Source organism: Pavona decussata, unplaced genomic scaffold (genome assembly GCF_977016875.1).
Source record: "Pavona decussata unplaced genomic scaffold, jaPavDecu1.1 SCAFFOLD_61, whole genome shotgun sequence".
Lineage (NCBI taxonomy): Eukaryota > Metazoa > Cnidaria > Anthozoa > Scleractinia > Agariciidae > Pavona > Pavona decussata.
In genome coordinates, this window is record NW_028145482.1 from 3,862,217 (window position 1) to 3,873,011 (window position 10,795).

The window sequence follows — 10,795 nt, forward strand, 5'->3', positions numbered from 1 at the left end:
ATATCTAATTATAAAGTTAAGAACATTACAGCACCCATGATTCACATGTACATGAATTAAATTTGAAATATTACATGTATTTCACTCATCTGCTCATTCGTACTCACGCGTACAGCTATTTCAATTAACATTGTCGGTTCAAAGTATAAAGCCATAAGAAAACACCTCTAGATTCTGTGGATGTTTTCGTGAATAAGTTTATCAAAATCAGTTATGCCTCGTCCAGTCCCGTGAAGATGTACGACGGTGAGCCATTTGGATGAAAGAAATGTTAGGATAGAATTTAATGTTAGGATAGAATTTTCTCCTTTGTTCTAACAATTTAACAATGCTTATACATATATAGAAGACGCACATCTACAGTACATAAATGAGGCCTCATTAAACGTTATCGGGATACAGGATATTTGATCATGAGAAGCAAACATGAGGATAGGGATTTATTTTGGGGGTAAAATTACAATACAGCGATCAGGGAAATTGAGACAAGAGAATCCGGGATACCAAGCAAGAAATTTGGTACAGTATAAACTAAAAGGGATATGCCATTATTAGTTAAAACATTACGAGGATACATTAAGACTCCCCCTGCCCCCTCCCCACTATATCAGTATGGTGCCTGATAAATAACATGCTTTGTTATCCAACTGAACTTAGTATTTATCGAGGTTAGAGACTGTTGTGAGAAGGCCTCGTGCAGTATTGAAAGTCATTGTACAGTCAGCGCGTGCGTGTATTTGTAAACAAAACACGAACTAACAGTCTCTAACCCTTTTAATATACGATTTGAGTTCATAAAACGATAACAATCATTATGACAATTTTAATTTAATAAATAAAACTGAAATCCGTAAATAAGTACAGGTGTATTTCAATAATAAGCAAATTACAATTCAGAAATACCCTGTACACAAGCTTAGTTATGTTTAATAGCTATAAAAATTAGAAACTACAGTCGGCGAGAAGCCTGTTGACTGTTCAAAGCAATTGTCAATCACTTTTCTTTGTGACGTTATACGTTTTGTTTCACTTTTACCTTTAAAAATGGAAACACGCCACGCTGTTTGTCTCTTGGTGTTCGTTGGAATCGAGTCACTGATGATTTGGGGGATTTCCTCTTCTCCAACCTGTGCAAACCTCGAAGCCATTTGCAATTAATAACGCACGATTTTCATGAGTTATCGCCAACACTGCACTTTCTGAATGTGGTGTCGTGACGTAAATGAAAATCACGTGATCGATTTTAACCAATGGGCGCGCGCGTATTTTGATAGAGAACTCAGATCGTATATTAATGTACAAATAATGCATGAAATGAGTACAAAATTATTCCCCAGTATTTTTGTATAGTTAGTTATTTGTACAGTAGAAAACCAGTTGGCAGTCACATGTACAGTAAAAAAAAAAAAAAAAAAAAAGCAGATGTGCCGAAACATGTGCGTAAACCGTCACACTATCTCTTATAGCTTGTTTTCATTGCTGCTCATTAAAAAAGTTTAAGTTGGATAATATAAAAATATATTATTAGAGGCTTTGGTGCCGTACATAGTATTGATGTATATTTTTATATATCTTTATTGTGTAATGTTGCCATCATTTCACACATTGAATTCATTTTTACATCCATACTTTATTTAATAATATACTGACAGTTATAAATTTCTTACAGAAAATAACAATAATAGAAATTAATATTTCAAACAAAAACGAAAATTGTACATGTAATGCAGTGATTGGCAAGGATTACTGTGCTGAAAATTTAAGTGAAATATAGTTCTTAGTTTACATGAATTATTTTTGCAACTAATAAAAAAATGTCTGATAATAAAAGGTTTCAGGAAACACTTTAGAACAAAAATGAGCGATATAAAAAGTGAACGACGTTTCGATGACTCCATATCATCATTATTAAGTTCGAAATACATGTAAAATTAATTATATTTATATAGTAACAAAAGTGTGAAAATATTTAGGGAATAAAGGAGTTGAAGTATTCAATTGTTATGTAAAGAGTTTGGCGCGAACTGAATCCGATTGCGTGTTAAGTTTTGGTTTTACGTTCCTGGTAAACAGCATCTCGTAGATCAAACAGTCAAACTTTGTGCGGCATTTCTTTAGCACGTTAAACTGGTCTTGTATATTAGTTGCTTGCAGCTTGTGTTCTTTTTTCAGGTGTTTACCAATAGCAGAATGTTTATGTTCAGCGATGCATTGAAAGAGATGTTGGGATGTATATCCGACAAAAACCGTATCGCACAGATCACATGAAAATTTATAAACAACGCAATGTTGGTTAATCAGGGAAGGTTTAGCCTTCACCACTTTGAGATCATCAATAATTTTTCTGCTAGTAAACACTGGGCGCAATTTACCTCCAAGTTCGCTGAGATCTTTTCGTACAGCGTCGGCCGATCTCTGATCTTTCAATGCCAAGACAATTCTAATGGGCTGATCTTGTAGAATTTCGGCTTGTGGTTCGGCTTGATCTTGTGAACAGATGAAACTGCTGATGGTCGATTCAATAAGTCGCGGAGAATATCTCAATTTCAGGAACATTGATTTCAGGTTGTTACATTCATCAGTAAACATTTGTCTGTATAGCGAACCAGCCGTGAACTGCTACTAAAAATAGTGCGCGAAAAAAAACAAAAACAAAAAAAACCACAACAACAACAACAACAACAACAACAACAACAACAACAAAAACAGGAAAATGTACGGAAAGTTCAAAAGACGACTGGAAGCTTTCTGGCACAGCTACATCCCTCCAACCTTTTTCTTAAAATCCTTTTCCTAGTGTTAAAGTTTCCAATTCATGAATTTTTCAGAAGCGATGTTTTATGAAAATTATTTGACATCAGATTTCCATAAAAACACTGTTATTTCAAGCCTTTTTGCCTACTCATCAAAATGGCGTCCAAAACCGTGATAAGGCCTATTTGCCTTATTTAAAATCAGCTTTTTAAATCGTTTGGTGTATTATGACCCCAGGAGTGAGTTGCATAAAATTTAACGTCGGGCGTAACTGCTAACGCCAGACCTTCAGCCCAGTCACATTCAGTATTTTACGCCCGCCGTTAAGTTTTATGCAACTCGTCCCCGATCCCCTGATGATTGATGAAGGCTACCGCCGGACTGACAATCCCATCTTCCAAAGAATCCTGCACCTTCTTACCGCAGTCGGGGAACTGGGCCCAAAAGATGTGTCGCCTGGTTACTTTTACTCGTCAGGTTTTATTTTTTCCCACCAAAAGGCTCGAAAAAGTGCAAGCTGACTTGTAAAACTACCAAGTTCATAATCAACGGCACTCGACGAGAACATTTAAACAAAGTACTGGAAATTTTGCTTCCTTTCTTTCCCAGATTGTTGTATGATCTTTTGAAGGCGAATTTGAGTAGGATAACGCAGTTTGATCTTACTGCAGACTCGTACCCAGTCGCTATTTACGTGTTTTGTGGGGTGAATAGATTGGATACGAGGATGGATTGAGGGGGGGGGGGGGGGGGGGGTTTCTCATGGGAAGAGGCGAAGGAAAAATGGCGACTGGCAGATTTCCGGTTTGACAGATCCATTCGATTATGCGTGGAACCGTGCAGTGCAAGAAAACGGAGTAATTTTAGACATTTCTTGCAGTCAAAATTTACTGTGGGTTCTAGTTTGGTATTTAACGAGCTAAAGCGTTCGTCCGATGAGGGTTTTATTTTTTTGTTTGCTTGTAATGTCGTGCTGCCGTAATGGCTTCTTCGCGGGAAGACGATGTGGGTGATTTGGACAGTTCTTTCAGTGAATTGTGGATCGAAGGTTAGTTTCACAGTCATATTTTGTCTTCCTGCGAAGAAGCCATTACGGCAGCACGAAATTTATTTACAAGCCAATAAAAAAGAAATCCCTCGTCGGACAAACGCCATATTGGATCGAAATCTGCCAGTCGCTATTTTTCCTTCGCCTCTTCCCATGACACCCCGCGCGTCTCAATCCATCCTTGTATCCAATCTTCTCACCCCACAAAACACATTAATAGCGACAGGGTACGAGTCTGGGACTCTCCCTTCCCTTCCTCCGTTCTTTCGCTTTGTCCCAATTCCCGCGCGTTCATGCAAACAGCACAAAACGTACAAACCCCCAAAGGAAACGCTTGCTACTCTGGCTGAGATTAAAATATTAAGAGATGCGGTATCAAAGCATAGAGAACACACTGACAGAATACACAATTGACTAGATTTGGTCATTTTTCTCTTTTCGTTTTCACGGTGTCTTTTTATTCATGCAACTACATATCCAAACAACAGTATTTTTTCAGCTTCGCTGCAAGAAGCAGCTGGTATTAAATTAGGGTCAATAAGTGAAGAAATTTGCAAAATTGATTAAAATGTATCTTCCTGACTCTTTTAATGTGAAGAAGCGTAGTTTGAAAATTTAATCGGTAATGAGGGATCGCATTAATCTAAACTGGCATGAATTTCACGATTTTATTTGAAACATTATGAATATCTTTTTACATATTAAAAGTATATTTATAATCATCTTTATCCAGGTGCACGTTCATTAACTGGTTACCATTTACTGACGGTAAATTAAAGCTTGTTATCGCACTATACTAGGCAAGACTGTTTTGGATGGATATTCCCGACGGCGGTAAATTTTTGCGAAGTACAGAATTTGTTTAAGCTACTGAATTTCTCTTTTTGTGACTTCAGATTTTTGCGATAAAAAAAAATCAAAAATACGACTATTGTTGTCTCGAAAATCTCCTGATCGAATTAAACAAAATATTATATTCAGTAAATTCGATGATTTGAAAGTAATTTGCCTTAAGATACTAGGCCTGAAGATATAAAAGTTTATAAGAAGAAAAATAATTAGGTATCTGGCAAGTATCAGGCACGCCCAGCCTGTAGTGCGCTCTAAAGATACTGCAAGGAAAGTCTTTCTCATCTTCAGTTGTCTCGAATGCGCGCAGCTGAATGATGAGTCAACGACGGAACATCCGATTCACCACAGCAAAATTGTCGCTTGCAAAATAATATCTCTCTTCATCATGATTATATGCATTTGAAAACAGGATATTAAGAAGGGACTGATCAAATCTGTGACAACCTCCAAAGGTTTCTGGAAGATAGTTTAAGTTACACCATATTCTTGAGCTGATCCGGTGCGATACAATCCCTCTTGAAGGCACGAACCACAAGCCATTTCATGATGTAGTTCTGAACTTCGGCCGTGTTTACTACAACCACCGCACCTCCCTGTAACATATCCTTAATCGCAGCTGGTTTTTCCAGCGGAAAATATTCCATCATTTTTGGATGAGTAGCGGTCACTATGGAGTGACCACTAGTAGCGATGTAAAACATAAAGCCTGATTTTTGCCGAGCCAAACGTTCCATGATGACATGAGTTTGATTCCCTTTAAATTTAATCGACGAGTCGAACCACATGATTCCGTCATAATCCGCCAGAATTTCTTGAAATATCAGTGTCTTCCAAGCATAATTATTCAAGTTACGGACGTGCGGTGGATATGAATCAAAGCTAAACTTTCTGAACGTCACAAAATGTAGCGACTTTACGTGATTGGCTTGCGCGTCGTCAAGTCCAAGATCATAGAAAATCACCTTTTTTCCCGGAAAGTGCTTAGGAAATTGTTGAATGTTCACCTTAAATTCCTCAAAATGGTTGCTTGAAACACCGGTCACGGCGACGACGAGGTCGAAAAATGGCGTGTTTGGGTCTATTGACACAACTGGCTTTCGCTTGAATGTTTCATTCCTGAGAATATTTTGTACTAAAAGTCTGGTTTCGTCATCAAATTTGAACTCTTTACCGGCCGCAGTTGAGTCGCACATTGCCACGTAGCGGTTGAAATATAGTTTCTCGTTTTCATTTTCTTCGGTGATTTCGATTACCCTTTCTTCTGGCACTGTTTTTAGCGGATTGAAACAACAGTTATTTGTTGGATGAAAGTTTTCCGCCTTTTGGGAGTTGAAGAAATGGTAGCTGTAGAATATGATGAAAGAAAATGTTGCCGCGAGGAAAAAGGGCTTAAATTGGTTTAACCTCATTGAAACGAAAAAGAAATCACCTTCTGACTACGACAAAAGTGTAATTCAGTTGCCGCAACAGAGCAAAGAATCGCTCACTTCGTTCCCAGGGTCCTCTCTCTTCCTCCCTGAGAGAGGACCCTGAGAACGCCGTTGCGAATCGCTGTGTATTAGTGAGCTTACGCAACAGGACGGCTGAGGGAAGGGGACGGTGAAATATCGTTGTGTGACCAACATGACATCTTAGTACCTTCATATTTTTGGGCGATTTTTGACTAAAACTGGTGTTCTCTCATCTGTTACAGCCTGAAAACCACCAGCGGTAGGAATGTTACAGTCTAGAGTCATGAAAACTTGGCCGTCACGTTGGTCACACAAGGACAATTTGCCGTCCTACCACATCAGCCGTCCTGTTTCGTAAACTCGCTATTGTTATAGGGACGGTGCCTACTAATACACAAGTATTTTTATGCGGTTTACGACAGATCCTAGCAACGGCTATTGGAACTGGTCCAAAAGAAAATTTGGGGTAACCACGCATTTTTTTACAGATAAGCAACAATAATAAAAAGCTGTAAGATAGTAAAGGGATGTACGGCGATTTTTCCAAATTGAAACTTTATTACCTTTGAAAAATGCATGGTTACCCCCAATTTTCTTTTGGATGCCAAGAGCATTTACTAAGTTCTGCTTTCCCGGCATAGTTTTAAAAGGCGCAAAAATATCCTTGCATTAGTAGGCACCACCCATAGGAAACCCGAGTATCTTGAGATGTACAGAACGTATGCGCAGCAACAGAAGGTAGGCACCATCTTTAGTATTACCACGTCGCACGCGCAAAGATTTGTGTTTTAGGTGTTTAAAAGGGCCTTTGAAAATATCTTGAACAGACCCAATGAAAAACAGTTATAGAGTGTTTCTACTGTATGTATGTTAAAGGGGCTGCCTTTCCTATCAAAATAGGTATATAAAACTAAAAAGGGAACGGTTTGGACCTCACGGTGAAGCCTCCCAGTATAAAATTGTTCTGAGTCCCCCCTCCCCCACTGGGAGCATCCTCGAAGACCCAGGGACAGTAAGTCGGGTGGAAGAGATTTTCGTGGGCGAAAGTTTATTGTAAGAACGGGAGAGCCCCTGGGCAGTTACTCTTACCGAACTAGTTCCAGAAGCATTTGAATCCCCTGCTTTTGATTGGCCAGAAAAATGGATGCACTGGGAGTTGACCAGCAAATTAAAGTGTTTCTTGCGATAATAGTATTTTTTAGTTAATAACAACAGCTACCGGATACTTTTAAATTCAAGTACCAATTTGAGAGTAAGATCATCACATTCCACTTCAAAATGAATCAAGAATTATTAATCAAACACACTGCCCTACTAATAGTAACAGCAAGGAGAGAAAACTATGGCACCCTATTTAATTTCAATTGAAAGCCATCCTTAAACTCAAATTATCTCACATGTATACTGTGTCCCTAACCCCTGGGGGAACTTCAGTATATAGCATACCCTGGGATGTGTATGCTAACATACATGTTGGTATTTCTTAGTATGAAATTTCATACTTAATAGGGCATGGATTTTTGACTCGACCCTGCCATGGACAGGACAATAGTTGTCCTTTAGGTACCAGACAATGGGTCAGGAAATGATAACGATAATGATAATGTTTATTCCAATGTTACTGTAGCCAGATGTTAAATGACAAGGGTCTGAGAATAAACATACATATGACATATGATACAAATAACATTATGTAATACATATAAACTGAATACATACTATGAGTAATAACAGCAAATATTCCACCTTATAAACCACAGATTAATTTCTGTGCACTCTTGTTAAAAGAAACATATGGTGCAAAATCAGATGACACTTATTCAATAAACAAACCCCTTTAGGCAACTGAATCAGACCAATGTCTGATTTTGTACCAGCTGACATGTTTTGTCCAATGAGAACATGTACAATTATGTCTAATTTATTAGTTATCCTTCTCCTAATTTGTTCAATGACAAAAAACAAAGAAAGATTCAACTCTACTTAATCTAACCACAATACTACTTAGTTTCCATTTATTTGCTGACAATCCTACTGTGACCATCACTGGATGTTTGCTCTCAGAAATTAATCAGAAGTTTAAGAAATAAACAAACTCCTTTCTGGCTTACAGCTGTAGTGGTATATTTTATGGCTCTCAGGGGGTACTCAAGTACATTAGAGACGGGGAGATGCAAAGGCCCTTAGACCATTTTTAGGTTGAAATTTATAAGTGGGGATGTTTTTCGGGTTAAAATTTTTCTTTCGGACCTTTTTGGGTCGAGAGATTTTGGCAGGGTTGTTTTTAAGGGCTTTTTGTGCAAAACAATGAAGTTTTTGGGGATCCAGTTTTAGCTTAACCCTTTAACCGCTAATATCAAATAACAAATTCTCCTATCTCCTACCCCATACTTTTCATATAAAAGTGCTGGGCAGAAGTTATTAAAATATCAAGAAAATTCACCTTGACTTGTGTGATTATATCCTTAATTCTTATAACTACAGGGTTGAATAAGCATTGAAATTGCAAGGAGAAATTTGATGCTGATTACTGTGAGACTCATTCACACCTCCCTATCTCTGATATGCCTAAGTACCTCCACTTGGTATTGGATGATAATGCCCTCGGCTGAAAGATTAACCTCCAAGATTTGCCCTTGAAGCTTTGCTTCCCAAACAACTCTTTCAATTTTCAGACACTCTTTCAGCCTCAAGGCATTAACCTCTGATCTGCCAACCACCTGCGGGTGTTAAGGTGACATTAAATTTAATGCTCTGGGTTATCTCAACCTGGGCCCAGTTGCTCAAAGAGCAGATAACTTTAATCCTGTGACTAAGTCGCTATCCAGCGGATTAAATGTAATGGTTTGAGTACATTCTATCTGCTGGATAGCATTTATCCACTGGATAGAGTTATCTGCTCTTCAAACAACCAGGGCCTGATAGGCAGAGTGTCGACATTTGAAAGTGTAAAAATCTGAGAAACGTTCAGTTCTAGGAGTAACTTGCACAGCTCCATTTCTGCTTTTCCTTTCTTCCCAAAGTGCAATGTTGTAATGACGGGGGTGTAAAATTTTCAATTTTTGTCACAAACAGGGTCAAAGTTTGAAGGTCAGGACCTCCCTACCAAACTTGGGCCAACTAACCCTCCCCCACCAGGTGTAAGTGACAGTCTGAAGGTACGGCTTTATTGACACCTCTACAGTGTAGTTAAGAGTTTTCTTCCTGAATGCTGACAGTGATATATTTGCTCTCCAAGGGCAAGGAGAGGAAATACACTATCTCCAACAATTACTTGGGTCAGTCATTAATTGAAAACAAAAATTCTGCAATAACAGTTGACCCATTATCAAAGTAAAATGTCACTCCCCCACTGCAGATTTCAGTGAAATCACCATAATGGCCATTATAGTAGGAAACTTCGGGATAATCAAATGAAATTACAATACAATACTGCACATTCTTTTCCAAGGCCACAACATCATCAAATAAAACATCAAAACCATAATATTTGCAGTACAAATTCTCCTGTTTATCAACTTCACCAGCCCCAGTGTGGGATAAAAGTGGTGGACCTCTATCCATACCACAAGTGTAAACTTTTGCAGTGACTGGAAATTTAGCATACAATTCAGAATCAGAATCACTTGACCAAAATGATATACCGTGCAATATTATGTCCTTATCTACTGTTAGGTTCATGGGATAACAATCAGAAGAATCGTTACCAGCAATTGTAACATCATATGAATTACGAAACCTGCAGCAACTCAAAAGCGAACCCACTCTTTCTGTATCCAAGAATCCATCCGATGAAGTCACAGTGGTTCCAAGAAATTTCATCATAACATTACTTGTTTCTTCCTGTGTTAGTATCTTGGTGTCCAGAACAACCTCCATGAACTCGCCTTGTTTCATAACTGGAAAACGCAATTTCTTAATGATCTGTTCTCCAATTATTTGTCTTTTAGTAGACCCATCTGCTTCAATCCCTTGCCTTTTACATTCATTTTCTGCCCAACAATTGACAGCCTTGAACAAATCTACCTCTTTGATGCTTAAGGTGTCTCTTTCCACTAACTCTTGGAGTAGAGATCGCGCTATTGTCAGGAATTCAGCTGACTTCAACACTTCCTTTGTCATCTGATCAACAAAATCCCAGCAGTATTTAAGAAGATCTTCATTTGCGAAGTGTTGAGCGTGTTTTAAGACACCAAATACATTTGACGAATCCAGATTCCTTCCTAGATAGATTGCACATTCTTTGGCAAGACAAGGAATCATGTATTTCGCGGCCAAATATGCAACCTGCATTACGTTGCTTTCGGTCAAGGAAACCTTATCGGTGTAGATGTAACGCAAAAACTCAAACATACCGTCATATTCACAGTCAGGAAGATCAATATGTTCTGTGGTTTCCGCCATTTTGCCACAAAACATGGCAAAAAACACGGGGCTCCTAATGGACAGCAAAAACTTGTGAGCTGGAATCACCATCTTGCTTCTCTTGTGGTCACTGCAGTCGCCATGTTGAGATGCTCGAACGACAAATTTAACATCACTCAAAGTGTCGTTGTTGAACATGAACTTGCACCTTTCTATGTAAGCCTCAGGCCACTTCTTTATCATGGACATAGTTATTGAGTTTATTTAGATTTTGTACACAATGTGATGAACCTTTAGCCCTCGATGAACTCAACTACACAACTCC

The 10,795-nt window shown here is 38.4% G+C and overlaps 2 protein-coding genes across 2 annotated transcripts; both read right to left on the minus strand.

The window, feature by feature from the left end:
• Positions 1–5,127: 5,127 nt before the first annotated feature.
• On the minus strand, positions 5,128–5,847 carry LOC146479173 (uncharacterized). Its single transcript, XM_085111134.1, has one exon. It carries the CDS (start codon positions 5,845–5,847, stop codon positions 5,128–5,130), a length of 720 nt encoding a protein of 239 aa, XP_084967260.1.
• Positions 5,848–9,384: 3,537 nt separating this feature from the next.
• On the minus strand, positions 9,385–10,719 carry LOC146479174 (BTB/POZ domain-containing protein 6-like). The gene has a single exon (XM_085111135.1). The coding sequence runs from the start codon at positions 10,717–10,719 to the stop codon at positions 9,385–9,387; it is 1,335 nt and encodes a 444-aa protein (XP_084967261.1).
• Between the last annotated feature and the right edge of the window lie 76 nt (positions 10,720–10,795).

Bases quoted from the DNA above. Each gene is read 5' to 3' on its own strand.
- LOC146479173 (XM_085111134.1), bottom strand. From the start codon at position 5,847: ATGTGCGACTCAACTGCGGCCGGTAAAGAGTTCAAATTTGATGACGAA.
- LOC146479174 (XM_085111135.1), bottom strand. From the start codon at position 10,719: ATGTCCATGATAAAGAAGTGGCCTGAGGCTTACATAGAAAGGTGCAAG.